The sequence below is a fragment of the Melospiza georgiana genome, chromosome 23 (genome assembly GCF_028018845.1).
Source record: "Melospiza georgiana isolate bMelGeo1 chromosome 23, bMelGeo1.pri, whole genome shotgun sequence".
Taxonomy (NCBI): Eukaryota; Metazoa; Chordata; class Aves; order Passeriformes; family Passerellidae; genus Melospiza; species Melospiza georgiana.
Window position 1 is genome coordinate 5,563,084 of NC_080452.1, and position 19,326 is coordinate 5,582,409.

The following is a 19,326-nucleotide window of genomic DNA, read 5'->3' on the forward strand; positions in this document are numbered from 1 at the left end:
TGCCCTCACTGCCCTTGCCGACAATGTCCCTTCCAGACTAAAAGCCTCCTGGAGCAGCCAGGTGGACAGGGATATTGATATTTCGGGTGCTTCCTGGTCCCTCTCCTCTGCTTATACCCCCTGAAGGACAAGGAGCATCACTGCTCAGGATCTCCAGGGAATTGCCCTCCGAAAAGCAGAAACCTCTCTCTGAGACCAAACTGGGAGTGGATCTTCACTGGGCAATACTGCAGTGCTCGGAGGGGTCCCCATGTCCTGCCAAATGGAAAATCCTCTCCTTTTACAAAGCCAGGGCTAGAGCTTAAGAGAGAAGCATTGCTTGCTCAATTAACATCTCCAAAAGCAGTGACTGTGCTGTGTCCCCACATGACTGTCACCCACACAATGCCATTTCTTGTTGGATCTGAGGACAGCCAGGGTAAGGGCAGAGATCCTGGCATTGCCTCTGTCTTCAAGGTTTCAGCTACAGCAACTTAACACTGCTCACCTCCCACCCTGAGGGGACAAATGCCCCCCAGACTCTCCCCCAAAGCCTGTCCTTGCAATCCCATGCAAACACAACTGCCATGAGGATCATTTCAGGCATGGAGGGGCTGCAGAGCCATGCCAGCAGCCACTGGTGTGGTGGGGTGAGGAAAACTGCAGGGGGAAAACAGAAAAGCCCACTGCAAGCTGCAGCATCCCTGCAGTGCTGGGGCTGGTGAGTGTCAGGGTCCAGCCTGGAGTGGGATGAAGCTGCTGAACTGCTGATGTCAGGATCCAGCACTGCAAAAGTCAATTCCATGCCCTGATTTTCCAGCAGAAGCCTCTCAGTCTCTCACTAGAAGGGATTTTCCTCTGAAAACCCCTTGCCTAGAATCAAAAGGTAAATTTCTATTCCTCAGAGGACTCTTTGAGAAGCCCACAGCAGATGAACAGTGCTGCTTCAAGGGTATTGGGTGCAGCCAGTGACGAGCAGCAAGGTTCAAACCTGGGCCAAGGAAGAGGCAGCAGGCAGCCCTCTGCCCCCAGCCAGCCTCCCCCAGCCTGGGAGGGACAGAACAGCAAATTCCCAACTTCTCTGGGCAACATGTACCAGGGCATCAACACCATCAATGTATAAATCTTTTTTTTTAGATAACTAATTGAAATCTACCCTCCTTCAGTTTAAAACCATCATCCTCTGTCCTATTGCAACAAATCCTGTTAAAAAGTTCATCTCAATCTTTCTTATAAAGCCCTGTCTTGGGCTGCAAGATGTGGCTGGAGATGTGTATTCATCAGTCAGAGGTGAGGCAGTTCTCTGCTGTTCTTGGGGCAGTTTTTTCTTTATCTCTCCCACAGCCAATCCTCCCTCCAGGAGATCTCTGCTGTCCATGGCCAGTGAGTGTCCCTGCAGGGCTGATCCAATCCCAGCATCCCATGGGAGATGCTCCGCCCAGGGGAGGAGCCAAGCATTCCTACCTGGATCCAATCTGAGCCTGGCACAGCACAGCAGCCTTTGCCCCCTGCATTGCCAGAGGAGCAGCTTTCTGCTGCCCTGCATGGCCAGAGGGAGCCCAGGCCCATCTGCAGCAGCCCTGGAGCTGCAGAGGAAAACTCCCCCCTTGTGCAGGATCCCTGCTGCAGCAGAGCCACAGCTGGCACTGCAGGAGGGCTGAGCCCCATGGGATGGGGCTGGGACACCACCCTGGCACACAGGGGATCAGCTCTGCTCTGACTCTGGCAGTGGTTTGTTTTCTTTTTTGTACTATTAGATTTGTATTTTTAATTTTCCTATTAAAGAACTGTTATTCCTATTCCCATATCTTTGCCTAAGAGCCTCTTAATTTCAAAATTATAATAATTCAGAGGGGAGTGGTTTACATTTTCCATTTCAAGGCAGGCTCCTACCTTCCTTAGCAGACACCTGGCTTTACAAACCAAGACAGGGAGGCAGGGGCAGCTCACACAGCTGCATGTGCACCCCTCCTGGTGCCAGTACCAGAGCAGCAGCAGTTTCTGCAGTTTTATTGAGTCTGTGCATGCAGACATGCAGGAGTGTTGTCCATTGCCACAGCTCCTGGAAGACTCCAGGAGATCCAGGGTGACCCCAAGCTCTAGGAAAGCCACATGCAATCATGACTCTGCTCCATGCCAACCTCCAGGCACAGAGCCCAGTAACTCCTGAAAACCAGGAATGGACAGCAAACCCTGCTCAGGGACTGTGGGACACCACTCAGCTGCCCAAAAACAGCTGCTCCAGTGCTCCTGAGATAGCACAGCCCTGGGTGACAGACATCACACAGCACTCATAGGTAATTACAGTTAATTACAGCTGGGACTCCCTACAACTGCATCACACACCCACATTCCTGTCACTGAATTGTACCTGAGGCTTTGGAAACACAGGAACTCCCCAACCCCAGGGCTGAGATACAACCCAAAATAGGGTTTTCAGAAGCACACTCCTTGCCATCAAACATTCATGCTACCTGAAATCCCTAAAGCCATTATGTGTGTCACTGTCATATTCTCTGGAAAAATTCTTTTGCCAGGATTTCTTCTCCTGGGAAGCTGTGAAGCCTCAGAAAAAAATGAAAACAATAATTATCTGATTGCTTCTCCTGTGTTTGCTGCTTTGGAATGTGGTTGGAAATTGTTTATCCAACAGGTGTGTGTTTGATTGTTTTCACGTGATCTGTTTTTACTTAATGACCAATCACCATCAGCTGTGTTGGGACTCTGGAAGCAGTCACAAGTTTTAATTAGTATCTTGTTAAGCCTTCTGTAAGCAAAATTTCTCTATTCTTTAGTATAGTTTTAGTATAGCATTCTTTAATATAAGTACATAAAATAATAAATTAGCCTTCTAAGGACATGGAGTCAGATTCATCATTTCCTTCCTGCCACAGGGAACCCCAAAAATAACTCAATGTGTGACTCCAGCAGCATGCCTGCACACAGGGCTACTTAAATTAAATACTTAAATACTTAAATAAGTAGCACATCTGTGCTACCTAAATTGTCTTCTTGACAGTTTGAGCTCCAGCTCTGTCCCCCATTCCCTAGGACTCCCATGTCCTACCTGAAATTCCTAAAAAGCCCATAGGGCTGAGGACAGCTGCTTTTGGGTGCTCTGACAGGGCGGCCTCCCTCCAAGCTGTCACCCTTGAGTCCCACTAAAACTGAAAAGAGAGTTGTCTTTAAATTGACAAAAAGTACATTTAAATATTAGGAAGGTGTCCCTGGCCATGAGAGGGGATAGAATGAGCCTCCTCACCCAAACCATGTCATAATTCTATGTTTCTATGAAAACCAGGTATTTCAGTGTGTGCAGCATGTCAAACACCACCCACCAGGGCTGCAGAAATGGCTCAGCTGCCCTGGAGATGAACTGTACTCTAAATTTGACTTTATTTCTGCTCACCAACAGAGGTCAGACAACCAGGTGACACACAGCCATCTGTATTTTTTTGGATGAATCCCTGTGAATAACCTGCCTTGTTAAACACATTCTGAATTTGCTTGCTCCTGGAGTAAGATTTCCAGTGAAAAACAGTGGGATTTGAAACTCTGGAAACTCAAGTAAAAGTGAAAATAAATGCTGTGAATCATTGAACAAGTTGAAAAGGCAAAATAATTTCATCAGGGTTGAAGAAAATGTTGTGATTCCATTAGAAAAAGACAAAATCAGATACAAACAGGATTTTAAAAACCCTTCTGGATCAAAAGAAATCTAATATAGAAAGAGTAATAATGAAATGTGTTAAAATGAAACAACTGTACTTCTACCAGGACAGAGCAAAATGGATTCTTAGAAAATAATATGGTTATGATTATTTCATTATTTTCAATGGTTATGGTTATTTCATTATTTTCAGCCGTTATAGTTATTTCATTATTTTTATGGTATTTCATTTTTTCATCCCCCATAAATGAGTTCTGATTAACCAAGCTTTTATGGGACTAATTCTAAGTTTACCTAGTGTAGACTCTGACTGCAACTCTTCCCTGGCTGGAAACTCAGAGTGTGGCTGCTCTGCAGTTTTCCAGTCTTGGATGAAGGCAGCGGCAGCAGAACTCTCCTAGGAATCCTCTCCTCCTGAGATTCTTCTTGTGATGTCTTAGGATTTTAGCTTTTATGTTTTTCATCTATTTGTAGTCCTGTAATTCTTTGGTGTATAACTCCAAACTCCTTATAGAGTTTTTTTCCCATTTTGGGCAGACACAACAATTACCCTCCAGGCCTGGCAATCAAGGACACCTCACTGCCTCAGGCTCCAAGAAATTGAACAAAATTGAGTTGTGGGAGCAAACTTGGGGTAAATAACTTCATTACCTGAAGCTGTAATTAGCACATTAACCCCCAACATGCGAATGGCCCAAACTTATAAAAGTGTGAAAATCCATCTCCATTTTGGGTGCAGCCCCTGAGGGGTTTCCTCTGCCCAAAATGTACCTGAACACCCTTCAATAAATATACCTGCTTTTCATTCTCTTAATTTTTTTCCACCCTCTGTTTTTAGGGAGCCCCACAAGGCATCACTTGTGGAGCTCTCAGCTTTAAAGCTTTTTAGAGTGGCTGTTCCTGCTCTGGGCTGTCCTGAGGAGGCCGGGGCTGGGCAGGCCCTGCACACCCTCAGCACTGAGCCCTGACCAGAGGAAACCTCAGTCCTGCCTCCCCAATATCACTGTCACTGCTTTTGATGGAGGGATGGGACTGTTTTGGGGCTAAGAATGATTTATGGCTCAGATAAACATCAGTCTCAGAGGCTGTGAGATTTTAGAGCAAGCTGCCAGCCATAGCTCAAGAGCAATCACAAGTTTCTTTGTTACAAGGCAATACAGAACTTTTTAAACCAATGGACAGTTGTTACAGGGTTTATTTTGCTTTTCTAACCTACCACCTTTACCTAATTCTACTGCACTGTGGATACTTCTATCCAATGGCCTCTATCTCACATGTACACATATGCTTCTCTTATAACTTCTAAACTCCCAGCCTACTCCATACTATTTTATTACTACACTATAAACTCTTCACCATCATATCAATACCGTTTCTTACTTAAGGCATATTCTTACTTACAACTATAGAAACATAAGTTTATGATTTTTCTACCTAATGTCCGTGTATTGTATTTTTGCATCAATCCAAGCTTCTCCCAAGGCTGCAAATCAAGCCCTTCAGTGTCTGTGGAAGTTTCTGGTTTTCCAATTCCCACACACAAACAATGTGGGGCAAGGTCCTCACTGCCCTGACTCAGTTTCCCCTCATACATTTTGCCTTCTCAATAATTTCAACATATTTTTATAAATCAACATTCTCCAGAGAGGATTGGACAATGAAGACACAGAAAAGGGACAAGGAGAGATTAAACACATCACAGCACCTCTCTGCTGCAGGAAAATGCCTCCACAAGCCTTTCTTCACTACCTGCAGGCTGAGGATTCTTTGCTTCTTTTTTTCTGCCAAGGTCAGGATTAAATGTGTGAGATGATATTTCTTGTTGGGACTCAGATGTTTATCAGTTCTTACCTCTGTCACAGTCTCACAAACCCTGAGTTCTGCAGCACTTCACTCTAACAAACTAAAAATGGAGCCCCATCTCTCTCTACAAGGCCTTTTAAGGATAAACTGTCCAATTAAGAAATGACACCTAAATTATTTTTACTTTTAACCCAATAACCAACCACCCATGCCCTGCAATGCAGAATTTTTATCCAATTACACAAAACCACCCAAACCCATGGAGAAGAAGGTGAAGGAGGAGCAGCCTCTGCCCGAAAACCTCCATCTTGCTTTATCTATATTACTGTATTCTAAAACCTTAAACTCTACGTTTCCCACCCTGTGATATCACACACCTCTATTCAAACTCCACACCCACAATCTCAGTTCTGTCATTCCCTTTTGGAAGCTTCTCCATGGCCTCAGGTCAATGCAGTGTTCTCCTGGGGGTCAGTGCCTGCCAGCACAGAAAGTCTGAAATTCTGAAAGTCTGGAATTCTCAGCATCCAGAGTTCCAGCAGCAGGCCTGTGCTGAGCATAGCCTGATGCCCCAGGTGATGGTGCCTGGCTAAATTCTCAGCTGGCATTGCTCCTACAAAGCCATCAGAACATGGTGACAAAGGGACAGCAAGCAGGGATGAAAGAGCAGCAGCCTGGGGCTACTGGCTCTTGACACCTATTGCTGTGGCAACAGGCTGTAACATCCCTCAGCAGGGTATAGCATAAATAATCCAATGGACAAGAAATAAAAATAGATGGAATTTCATTTATGCAGTGAATTTACATCACTTGGTCCTTGCTCATGGGAAAGCTCCTGGTGCAGCATCAGCCCCTCTGATCACCCACACACCCCTTATCCCCACACACACCTGGGCTTGCCCCAGCTCTGCCCCACAGGGCTCAGCCACATCCCAAGCCCTCTCCCAGAGGGAATTTCCACCCCATCTGTCCCCATGGTCAGCCTGCCCCAGCCTTGCTTTGCCCCTTTTTCCTCTCCCCTGAGGTAACAGCACCTCCCAAAGGTGCTGTGCCCCCCAAACCAGCCCAAGGGGTCAGGGAGGCTGGTCAGACCAGCCAGGAGGCTGAAGGAACACCCCAGCATCTAACCCTCCATGGGCATTCACCCTGAAGTGTCCTGGAACCCCATTTCATTAAAAGGGAGATTTAGATGGTTTAATTCAGTCATTATACTCAGTCTCTCAGTGGAAATCTATGTGGATTGAATCACAGCGGGGATCTGAAGAGTAGAAAGGTGTGGCAATCTAAAAATAGTGTAAGTTGTTGATCTGGGACACATCAAAACATCATATTCCAGGAAAACTAGAGCAGCTGTGGAAGAATATGGAATAATGATTGGAAAGGAGTAACCTTTCTGCCTAACAGAAACAGGTTTTTTCCCCTCTTAAATAAAAATAACAAAATTAAAATAGAGTTTTGAAAGAAAAGGTCAGAAAAATTCATTCCAAAATGCTGCAACAAACTACTTGAGCCTTTCTGGAACAGGATGGTTTTTTTGAAAGTGTGATAAAAAAATCAGAGGAAATTTTTTCCTTCATTGGCATCAATTCTTCCTTCATGTCTACTCCACACACAACCTGCTGCCTTTGATCTCGACCCAGAGGTGCTTTCAGCCCCTCTGAAAACCCATTTTGCAGTCACTTCTTTCCAGCCCTGCCTCCCATTGACTGCAGCAGCTTTGCTGGACCTGCACTGCCTGACTCCCCCTGGGGCAGCAGACGGCCCCAGAGCAGCTCGTGCCACCTTGCAGCCGTGTCACCCCAAGCCACCAGCCCCAGAGAGCCCTCAGGGCTGCAGGAAGGGCTTCAGGGGCTCCTTACCAGGCTGGAGTTGGCAATGTTGGTGTCATCCTCGGGCATGGGCAGATAGATGGCCAGAGCAACACAGTTGGCAAAGATGGTGAGGAGGATGATGATCTCGAAGGGTCTAGGAGGAAGTGTTAAGGAGTGCAGACAGGAAAGAAAAAGCACCAATAACCTCACCCCTGTCCTGTCCTATTTAGGGCTATTTAAAGGGGATACAGCTCCTTTGAAAAAGAATACAATCTCTACGAGCAGATAAATATTGATTTCCCAGTTATTCTGTGGGCCTCAAGCAGCCATCAACAAAGAGTGTGTTAGAGCTCTACATTACAAAAATATAAGAACTTTATGACTCCCTCCCCATTAACAGGCTAACCTATATTTAAATAGGAGAATTAATGCTAGAATGAGTAACCAGGGTCGTCCCTCTATGAAGCAAGCTTACATCTGTACATTATTAACAAATCACCAACATACAACAAATCAAACAAGCAGAGTATTAAATATCTTGTTAACCCAACAGAGGAGTGTCCATTAAGAAAGATTAAAACCTGTAAAAGGAAGTAGGCAAACCCATCAAGGCCTGACTGTTTACCAAAAACACAGCCTTCAGCACACCAAAAACAAGTATTGAAGGTGATGCCTGCTTGGTGTGGAGAACCAACCCCACCATGGGGGTAGAGCACAGAGAGAGCAGCCAGAGCTCAGCCTCAGCACATCCTTGGGGCTGCAGGGCCAGGACATTGAGGTCAGCTTTGTCACAGGACAAAGGGATGGGAGAGCTGGCAGCTTCCCCCTCCTTATCCTTCAGTGAACCACCCTGAAGGGCCAGGAGCCTTTTGCAGAATGTAGACTGTCGCAGACATTTCTTCACAGAAATCCTTTCTTTCGGATTTCTGCGTCTTCTGGAGGGCAAAGGCCTCCGAAGACAAGGTAAACAATTATTATCAGGTGCTGTGGAATGTAACAGAAGTTTCTTGATTAGCTCATGCTTCTTGTTTATAATTAAGGGCCAATCACAAAGTGCAAGGCCGGGGACTGAGTCCTTGCGCCACAACTTTGTTATAGATTATTTTCTATCAATTCTTAGGCTAGCAGCAGCTCTGCAAACTTCTCTCTATATTCTATTTAGTATAGTCATAATGTATTGTATATGATATATCAATAAATCCAGCCTTCTGATCTAGAAACAAGATTCACTGTCTCTCTCTCACCAGCAGCGACCCACACAGGCGCGGTAATAGTAGACACTGAACCTGTGGAAGAGGTTTCACAGCAACTTCTGTGAGCCAGAGGGAAGTTTGAGAAGAGGATCGATGTTTACCCCTGAAAGAATTTTCTACCACAGAAACCAAGAAAGAAGGATAAATAAGAGAAACCTGCAACTGCCTGTTCCAATGAGCACTTTGTTTGTCTCTCGTGAGTAAACTTATGGATTTTGTAAGAATGTATAAAAAGCATGCATGCTAGAGTAAAAACAGTTTGAAGCCTTATGAAAATGAAAATGATTTTGTAAGAATGTATAAAAAGCATGCACGCTAGAGTAAAAACAGTTTGAAGCCTTATGAAAATGGAGCGTTGCTTTGTATTGTCTCTGTCTCTGCTATGACATGAACCCAAGCATCCCCCCCAGAGCAGGCAGGCCCTGGCTCCCTCTGCACTTGGCATCCATGAGGGAGACTCCTGCTGCTCAGGTCTCACAGGGGCTCCATGGCCCCAGCTGAAGGTATCTGGGGGCAGGGCAGCTCATCCAGGGGCTCCTGTGGCAGAACACCCACAAGTGTCCTCACAGCCGTGGTGTCCCAGGACAGGCAGTACTGCTGTGACTGTCTCCAGGAGTGAGCACATCCTGAGGGCTGTCCCACCCCCTTCAAGATAGAAACTGGGCTGTTTGGGCCCTATAACACCTCAGAATGAAAGGGGTGACTTTACTATTCCCCATGAAGACCCTGGTTCAGGCACGTGGTCACTCCCAGGTTCCTGCTGCTCTCACTGCTTTGCTGGGCCTTGAACCCTCTTGGACAAGCTTCAGCTCTGACCTGCCTGAAGCCTCCAAAGAGCTCAAACTCTGTCTCCAGGGCCTCATTTTCAGCCAGGCTCTCCCTCCAGGGATCCCCAATCTGTTTCCCCCAGCATTCTCCCTTGAGGGCTGCCTTGGGCTCTGGTGGTCACACCACGGTCCAGCCCAGTATGACAGAGCAAGGGGCACCGTGCTATCCACAGCAGCCTGAGTGCTGTCAGTGTGTCCTGTGCCCATCACAGCCTTTGCTTCCTTTTCTGAACCTTTCTATCCATCAACCTGATGACACTTTAAAAACTGAACTCAGCTGGGAAAGCTGTTCCCCTTTGTGTCCAGGTAACGAGGCAGAGCCCAGGGCCTGGAGCTTCCCTGCCTGCTTGGGCAGGGTAAGACAAGCCCTCCTTGAAGGGTGACCTCCACTGCAGCTCCTGTAACTGGAGCTGAAATCCACTGGCTGCCTGTGATTCTGGCACAGTTATGAGGCAGAAATGCAGTGGGAACCAAAACCAGACATGTGGATAACTGGGCACAGTGTTTCTGCCTCCTGCCACAGAGCCTCAGCATCCTCCTCATCTCCTTGTCTTGCAATCTGACTTCTTTCTGTCCAGTATGCTCCCACCACACAGCATCCAAAGGTCCCCACATCTGCCTTGCAGCAGGAATTAGGCCTCTGTGGTCCTCCAGGGTCCCCAGAATCCTCCCCCATCTGCCTTGAGGTTCTCCTGGCTACAGAATGACCTGAAACACCAGGGTGGTGTCACAAAGTGAGACACATCCCAACAACCATCAGGCTGTTGGACTGCCTTGCACACAACATCCAGTAAGCTGCAGAACATTCAATTCCCTCGTTCTAATAAACATACTTCTCGAGATGTGAGCAAATTTCAGCACAAAACATCCTCTGCCTCAAGTCAGCCTTTCACCCACCCTGGGCTGTGTGGAGTGATGCTCCCCACCCTTCAACTGCTTGAGAAAGACCCCAGCCCACCCCTGCGGCTCAGCTTTGTGCTCTGACAGCAGCAGCCACACAGCAGAGCTGTGCCCAGGGAACAGGAGCACATACTGCCAAACAGAACCAACAGCCCAGGTGTGGCAGTCAGATTTTCTGGAAAAATCCCTTTGCCCAGGATTTCTCTCCTGGGAAGCTGAGAAGCCTCAGAGTAAAAGGAAAACAATATTATCTCATTTGCCTCTCCTGTGTTTTGCTGCTTTGGAATGTGGTTGGAGATTGTTTATCCAACAGGTACTTGTTTCATTGGTTTCTGCTGTGAATTTTTTTAACTCATTAGGAAACTGGGGCCAAGCTGTGTTGGACTCTGAAGAGAGTCATGAATTTTCATTATCATCTTTTTAGCCTTCTGTCTGTATAATTTCTGTGTTCTTTAGTATAGTTTAGTATTCTTTTGTATAATATAGTATCATAAAATAATAAATTAGCCTTCTAAGAACATGGAATCAGATGCATCATTCCTTCCAACAACAGGGTCCCAGAAAATACCACACCCAGGTACCCCCACACCAGAGGGCCACAGCTAATCTCCCCTTGGCAGCCTGCATGGCCCTGCAGACCATAATAACCCAGAGGAACTGGAACGACCCGACCCTGTCACATACCCTGAGCCCTGAGTGAGGGCAGCCAGGTGCAGCTGGGTATAAATACAGGCAGGCACTGCAGAAACCTGATTCCCTGGATCGTTTGTCCTGCACAGGTCAGAGCCACCTGCACATGCCACCCTGCTGGGGGGCACCTACTCTGTGTCCCCTGTGGTGTTGTGAGGTCCCCAGGATGAGGTGAGAGATGAGAAATTGACTCCATGTCCTCAGAATGCTGATTTATATTATATTATATTATGTTATGTTATGTTATATTATATTATATTATATTATATTATATTATATTATATTATATTATATTATATTATATTATATTATATTATATTATATTATATTATATTATATTATATTATATTATATTATATTATATTATATTATATTATATTATATTATACAATACTATATTATATGATATTATATTATATGAAATTATATACTAAAACTATACTAAAGAAAGAGAAAGGATGCATCAGAAGGCTAGACAAGAATGAATAATAAAAACCTGTGACTCAGAGAGTCAGACACAGCTGGCTGTGATTGGCCATTAATTAAAAACAATTCACATATTTGCATAAACAATCTCCAGACCACATTCCAGAGGAGCAAAATATGGAGAAGCTGAGGCTTCTCATCTTCCTAGGAGAAGAAATCCTGGCAAAGGGATTTTTTAGACAATATCATGGTGACAGTCCCCTCCAGAGCACTGAGGTAGGAAAGACCCTCCCTGTGTTGTGCACTTGCTCTGGCATGTGCTGGCCCAGCAAAAAGGATGTGTCTGAGCATGCTGCAAGATGTAAGTCCTATTTCCTGCTTCTCCCTATAGTATTTAGGGAGCCTCTGATGTAAGGAAATTATTGGTATGTAATTATATTGATTTAGAAGGTTGAATAATTGTTTTATTGAAATATTAATATATTAAATACATTATATTTAATATATTTATTGTATAATAAATATAACAGAATATTTCTATGTTATATTATGTTATGTTATATTATGTTATGTCATATTATATTATATTATATTATATTATATTATATTATATTATATTATATTATATTATATTATATTATATTATATTATATTATATTATACTATACTTTATTATACTATACTATATTATATTATACTATACTATACTATATTATATTATACTATACTATACTATATTATATTATACTATATTATACTATATTATACTATATTATACTATACTTTATTATACTATACTATATTATATTATACTATACTATACTATATTATATTATACTATATTATACTATACTATATTATACTATATTATATTATTCTATACTATATTATATTATACTGTATTATACTATACTATATTATACTATATTATACTAAAGAGATTTTATTCTATGTTATATTATACTATATAAAAGACTTATTTTAAGGAAAATCTCATTACTTCTCTAGACAGTCAGGTACAGTGGTTTTTTAACTGGTTAAGGAAATAAAATAACCTGTAGTAGAATTTAATTACTAATTCTCTTTAGGTCAACGATTTTCTTAACACATTTTACATGTGTAAAAACAATAGGAGCAGAGAATAGAGATAAGAATTTTCTCTATTTCTCTCTGCGTTTCTCCAGGAAAAATCCTGTGAGAGCATGATGTCTCTCTCTGTTCAGAGCATGTGAATGGCACACCTCCCCTGCCACTCAGGCACTCACACAAGTTTCCTCCTTTCTCAGTGCCCATTTAGGACGCAGGCACAGTTCCCTTCTGTGCCCACAGAGCCATCATTTCTCTTGCCAGAGGCACAGAAAATGAGAACTGCCCAATTTTGGCCCTGCTCCCACTCCTGGAGGACAGAGAGTCCCCTTGCAGAAAAGGAATGAGATCTCAACCTCCAGCAGCACCAGAGCTGTGAGCATGCCCTCGTGCCTGCCAACAGGGCTTTGGACAAAGCAGCATCTCTGGGCATGGTTTTGTATCCCCACAGCAACACAGCCAGCCTAAGGTGACGAAGCCACCTCCCAGAGTGAAGCCTGGCCAGGGGTGGGATCATCCTGCCAAGCCAGGAGCACTCAGATCAAGTTCAGCAATTAAAATGAGAGAAGATGTGATGGAAGAACTCGATTCTGTTCCCCAGTCCATCATTTTTGCTACAGCACAAATGTTTTGCTGAAATCAAAGTGAAATATTTCATCTCCCATTCTCTTCCTTTACATAAAACTTGAGTGAGCAAAGTTCCTGGATGCATGGCAGAAACATGACATCTTGGTATTTCTGAGCTGCAGTGCCCCAGTGAAAAGGTCAAAAAGTAACACCCAAACAACAACACTAAGCCAAAGACACAAAGAAAGACTATCCCTCTGAACAGTATCACCCACAAAAAGCCTTCACCTGTGACAGCACTACCAGGAAAGGGAGCTGAGAGGACAATGGAGTCAGCAAGGATTTGGGGGAGGCCCCCCATCAGGGCAGAGCATAGCTGTGGGATCAGATTGTGATACACACAAAGAGCCATCCCAAACAACTCACCAGGGTCTTGCTACCACCCCCAAACCTCCAGAGTATCACATTGTCCCCAGCCTGACCCCATCCCCAGCCCTGGATGGGCTCTGTGCCCCTCCTGCCACACCAAACCCCCTCCCCTCTCAGCAGTCTGTCCCCCATTGCTCCCAGCACACAACACACACAACACATTCACTCCCCCCAGTCCCCTGGCCCAGGCTGTCCCTGCCTGTCCCTGTCCCACCCCACCCAAGGCCTGACCCACTCCCCAGCCCAGCTTTCCCCAGCCAGCACAGCCACTGCCTTTGCCATGCATCCTGCAGGGCTCCCTGGGTGCCTCACTGCCTGATGAGACAGCGCAAGCTGGAACAGGCTGCCCGCTCTCCCCAGCAGCCCACCATGCTCACAGGCACACACACACACACCGCTGGCAGCCCCTGCAGCCACAGGATACTTCCATTCCACGATGCTGATGCAGGCCTTCCTCAGGGGGTTCTCCAGGGTGAGGCAGAACAGAGCCCTGGGTGGACGAGGAGCTATGGGTGGTACCGGCTTCTTGGACTTCTCCTTTTGCTGCCTCTTCTTCACATCACCCTGGGGAGAAGAGGGCTCCATGATGTTGCTCCCCTAGCTGTCTGCTCCCCTCCTGGCCTGCAGTGGAGCCCCCCTTCCCCAGGTCCCAGCCAGCTGGAGCTCCTCTGGCTCTGTCCCCTCCGTGCAGCAGGGGAGGCGCTGGGGGAGTGGGGGCTGGAGCCTGCACTCGCATGTACAAACACACAAAGCATGAGTTTAAATTTAGATCCCGGCCTGGCTCTGGGTGCTGTCCCGGCTCCTGAGGGCCCCTGCAGCTGTTCCCTCTTTACCCAGCACATGGGGAGCTGGGCGAGTGCTTGGCGTGCCACGGGCTGGGCTGGGGGTGGGACAGGCTGCCCGGGTTCGCCACTGTCTGCGACAGAGCAGCACCCGTGCCCGAGGTCAGCTCTGTCCCCAGGTCCCCACCTGCACCCTGTCCCAGTTCAGCTGTGTCCCCAGGTCAGCTCTGTCCCCAGGTCCTCACCTACACCATGTCCCTGATCAGCTCTGTCCCCAGGTCACCACTGTGCTGTGTCCCAGGTCTGCTCCATCCCCAGGTCCCCACCTGCACCATGTTCCAGTTCAGCTCTGTCCCCAGGTCCCCAGCTGCACCATGTCCCAGGTCAGCTCTGTCCCCAGGTCCCCACCTGCCCCAGGAAGCAGCCAGGCTGCCCAGGGCAATGTGCATTTGCCAAATCACATCCTGCAGGGTGAGATGGAGAAGCCAGCTCTGGCCAACTCCCAAGGAAGTTTCCCTGCTCATCCCATCAGCCCTCCTCTGCAGGATTTCACCTGTGCACACCTGGACCATGTGATGCTGGGGCTGTAGGGCCTTCCAAGCTGGGTCCATTTCACTTAGGACACCCCAGTCTCAGAGCTCCAGGGAATCATGATGAGCCCAAAAAGTGCTCAGGTTTGTGATATATGGTCTCCTCGAGCCAAGTCTCATGAGCTCTTGGAGATCTATATCACACCCAAGATAGCTCAGCTACCTTAGAAAGCATAAAATCAGCAGGATGGCTTCTGTGGCAGTGTTGGAAACAGAAAAGTTTTAATAAAAGACAAAATAACAAAACTCTTTACATAGAAAAACTGAGCTAAGTGCAAGAGGTTTTTGCTCCTGGTAAAACAACTCACAAAAGCAATTAGTTTATTTGTTCTCTTCTTTTTCTAGTAAATTGCTCAGGCAGGACTTTTTAGCTCCTGTCCAATTGGTTATCCTTAAGTTTGAGGTGAAGTCCCCAAAGTCTTGTGAGACATCTTTTTACCTAATTGAAGAAAAAAACTACTAGGGTTTTTTTTCCCTTTTTAAAGAGACAAAAGATAGTTTTATCACTCTGTAAACAAAAGGCACATTCCTATAGGCTTGCTTTTCTGGAGGCACAGAGGAAACCCTTGGCTGGCACTGGTCACTTAAACAACCACTTGCTCAGCCTTACAGAGGTAAGTCCTGCATGCAGGGTGTGGAGGATATCTGGGGATGCAGGAACCCAACCAGCCTGGTGATGCCTTGGGAAGGCTGGCCTAGAACAAAGAATCCCTAAAGAATAAAGTAGGGATTTATTAAGAGGTCTCAAATAGATCCACCTTGGGCAGCACAACCTAAAATGGCCATAAAATGGATGACAGGTCATGAGGTCTCAAACTTTTATAAGTTTTGGTTCATTTGCATATTGGAGTTAATTGTCCAGTTACAGCTTTACCTCATGCAGTCCCATCTTTCTTGTTTTTCTCTCTTCAGCCCACATTGTTTATGCTCTTGGGCCTGAGATCTGGATCAAGTGTCCTTGGGTCCCCAGCTAGAGAAGGAATTGTTTTGTCTACCTATTCTGTGGAAAGAGTTTACCATCCCCAAATATGAAGCCCAGACCCACACACTAAAGCAGCACAGAATCTGAAAAATATAAAAGTTAAAACCTGAGGCATCACTAGGCTGGACTGTGTTCTGCCAAGCCCGGCCAAGCCTTTGTTGATGAAGTGACAAAACTATCTTTTGTCTCTTTTTAAAGGAAAAAAAGCCTAGATGTTTGTTTCTTCAATTAGGTAAAAAGACACCTCACAAGATTTTGGGGACTTCACCTCAAACCTAAGGATAACCAATTGGACAGGAGCTAAAAAGTCCTGCCTAACCAATCTGTAAAATTATCTCATCCCAAGCCCCCTGCCGTTTTATCCTAACCTGCCCCTGCCAAGAGCAGCTTCCACTAGGGTTAAATCAGCAATCTGCCCCCTTCTACACTACTCTGCCGTGCAAATCAGAGTGAAATCATTTCTGCTGCGGGGTCCAGCCCTGTTTCCATGTGAGGCAGATCCCTCCTCTCACTCAGCCGTCATTTCCCCCAAACCCCAAGTGAAAGACAGGAGCCCTATTCCCCTGCTGCCGGTGCAGGGCCAGCGAGGCCTCGGGGCCCATCTAGCGGGGATCTGCAGGACGAACATCTGCCTGGGACACCCTGGAACCCGAGGGGAGGGCAGGGCATCCCCGCAGCTCCATGGGCTCTCACAACCAGCCCCGAGCCGCCCTGAGCCCCGCCGGGAGCTGCTGGCACATGGATTAACTCCTTTTCTCACCCGCAGATGGGGTAACTGAGTGGTGTTTTAAAAACTTTTATTCTAATTTCAGTCTCATGTGAAGGGCGAGACAATACAGATGTTATAATTCACACCATCACAATCAGAAGACAACTATTTCCTAATTACAATACATTATAAGTGTTTCTTGGCTTATCAGCTTTTGCCACACTATACTGCAAATGCCTTAAAGCCAATAATATAAAATTACCCCTCGTGGGTCCTACTACAATGCATCTTTCATAGTTCTTGTTCTCCAGAGTATCTAGTCTTTTTTTGTTAGGCCATCCCTTGAAACTTGTTCCTAGTTCCATTTCTCTCTCAGCAATGTCTGTCCTATTCCATGGCATTTCTCAGTCAGCATTTCTTATCTCAAGGACTGCATACAGGTGCACACTACGTGAGCTTTCTGTCAGGTTTTCAAATTTCTAACTGGCACAGGGCACCAAACCCGACCCGGCACAGCTCCAGCACCCATGGGACAGCGCTCTGCCCGATGGAGCCACTCCCTACCTGCCCGGCAGAGAGGGATTCTTTCCTCATGGAACCCCCTCCCAGCCGTTCTCCTCTTCCTCGCACACTTCTGGGCGTGCATGTTCCTCTCCCGCTCCATCACCGCACGGGCACGGCGTGGGGAGGGTCCCAGAGATGGGGACCCCTGGGATGGGGGTCTGACTCCCTCAGGTGCATCTCCTGCCGCCGTGCCGTACCGAGCCGAGCCGTGCCGAGCCAAAAGCTGCTCCCGGCCCGTTTTGCCGCTGGCGGCCCCACTGCCGCCCCTCTCCGGCCCCGCAGCTCCGCCCGCCCCCGGCCCCGGAGCTGCTGCGGTACCGAGCGGTTCCGTGCCCGCAGCGGGACTCGCTCCCGGAGCGGAGCAGCGCCTCGGGCGGCCTCTGGGTGCGAGGTGAGGGGACGGCGAGTGCCCGCAGCTGGGGAGATGCTGGGAGAGCGGCCGGGCAGGCAGAGGCGCTGGGCTGGCTCTGCAGCCGTGTGTGCACGGATCCGCTCGTGTGTGTGTGCACGGACCTGCACGTGTGTGTGTCTGTGTGTGTCTGTGTCTGTGAGTCTATGTTTTTTCACCCAAGGACTGAGGCATGATTAGCCAGAGGGGAGCAGGATGAGGCTCTGGTGCTGCTGGTGCTCCTGTCCTCATCCCTATGGCCGGACACACATGTGGGTGTGATAGGTGAGGAATGCCATGGGTGACTCTCACAATTAAAGGCAAATATTATGTATATGTTAAGAGAAGTTTTACAGTTATGTTTTACAGTTATGTTTTACACCACCCTTGCGTTGTTATCAGGGAGTGACCTGGGTTTGGGACATTTGGGAGGGTTGGATCGTTACTGTGGCAACAGCTGACCTACAATCAAAATTTAAGGAAGTGACCTCCACTACTGGACAGAGAAGGAAGAATCGATGAACAGAACTTGGCAGGGGCTAAAGGGTTAAAAGGTGAAACCTCCATTGTGTGGGTGAGCACATGGTGGGAAAAATCCTTTGCTCCCAACACTGTAATATTTTCTCCATTCAGTCTTCTGTTGTATTTCTGATAAGGTTTTAATAAACCTTTTAAATGTTTTGGAAGTGAGTATCCTTTCTCACATGGGTATGTCCACGTGTCTGTACGTGCACACACATATGTATAGTTGTGTGTGCCCACTGGTGTCACCAGTGAATGGTTTGGGCACTCAAAGGTACTGGCAAAAAGCAGATTTTAATGCAAATTTGTGAAAATGCAACTTAAGGGAGTTGAATTATGATGTTCAGTCTGTTGCTGACTACATGGCTGAAGTGTGTGTAGGAAAAACAGATTGGAATTCATTTAGAATAATTTACATGGAGGGGATTTTACATTTACTAAGGATGCAAAAGGGTGAGGGTACAAAAAAGATAGGGGTGCAAAAGCGTTTAGCAGCACTTAGTCATAGACTGATTTAACAATTAAACATTCAATAGCATTTTTTACACTTCAACAGTGGCTTAGTAACAGACTAATGATAAAAGCATTCATAGCATAATCAAGTCACACGCATTCAGAGATGTGCACATCTGTACTGATCTGTGCAGAGGAACCTGCCAAAAATTCCCCTTAGGTTCAGTGAAATGTGTCACATCCCTCAGTGATTCTCAAAGATGGGGATTGCACCTTGAGGGGTGTCAGGGATGGGGGATTGATAAGGGAACAAAAGAATGAAGAACAAATCAGCATTGAAGGCAAAGGAATCAACAACCAATAGGAGATCAAATACTAAGAATTGTGTCATTTAAGACCAATGAGCTAGAATTTCTTTGGGGCTTTGTATGTATAAATATGTGAAAATATGCTAAAGAGGCATGTGTGACAGAATGAATTTCACTGCACAACCCAGGCACGTGTGGATGAAATAATTTCTGTTGCACATCCTGGCCAGGATAAAGTAATGACTAAATTCTCTTTCCTATCAATTCCAAGGTTTCATCCTGGCCATAACCCAAGTTGGGAACAATGGTACCATTATACTCAAGTTAGAACTCAGGTAAATGATTTACCAAGGCTAACAGGGATAACTGTTAGCAGTTATCCTTTGTTATCCATCTTGGTGGTCACTGAAGACTCCTGCTCTTGGAACCCTGGGTGCTGAGAATTTCAGACTCTCTGTGCTGACAGACCCAGTGACAGCCAGAACCACAGACCCACAGGCCCAGTGACCCAGTGACAGCCAGAACCACAGACCCACAGATCCAGTGACCCAGAACCACAAATCCAGAACCACAGACCCAGTGACAGC

General features: G+C 46.4%; 1 protein-coding gene across 2 annotated transcripts in view; it reads right to left on the reverse strand.

Annotated features, from left to right (window-relative positions):
- The window catches only part of CACNA1S (calcium voltage-gated channel subunit alpha1 S), a 62,779-nt gene extending 48,753 nt beyond the window's left edge, over positions 1-14,026 (reverse strand). For both annotated transcript variants that reach the window (XM_058039582.1, XM_058039581.1), the window contains exons 1-2: positions 13,866-14,026; positions 7,312-7,417 (exon numbers count right to left, since the gene is read on the reverse strand). In XM_058039582.1, coding sequence (XP_057895565.1) covers positions 7,312-7,417; positions 13,866-14,026 — 267 coding nt within the window. The remainder of the gene's footprint in view (positions 1-7,311; positions 7,418-13,865) is intronic.
- Positions 14,027-19,326: the final 5,300 nt, after the last annotated feature.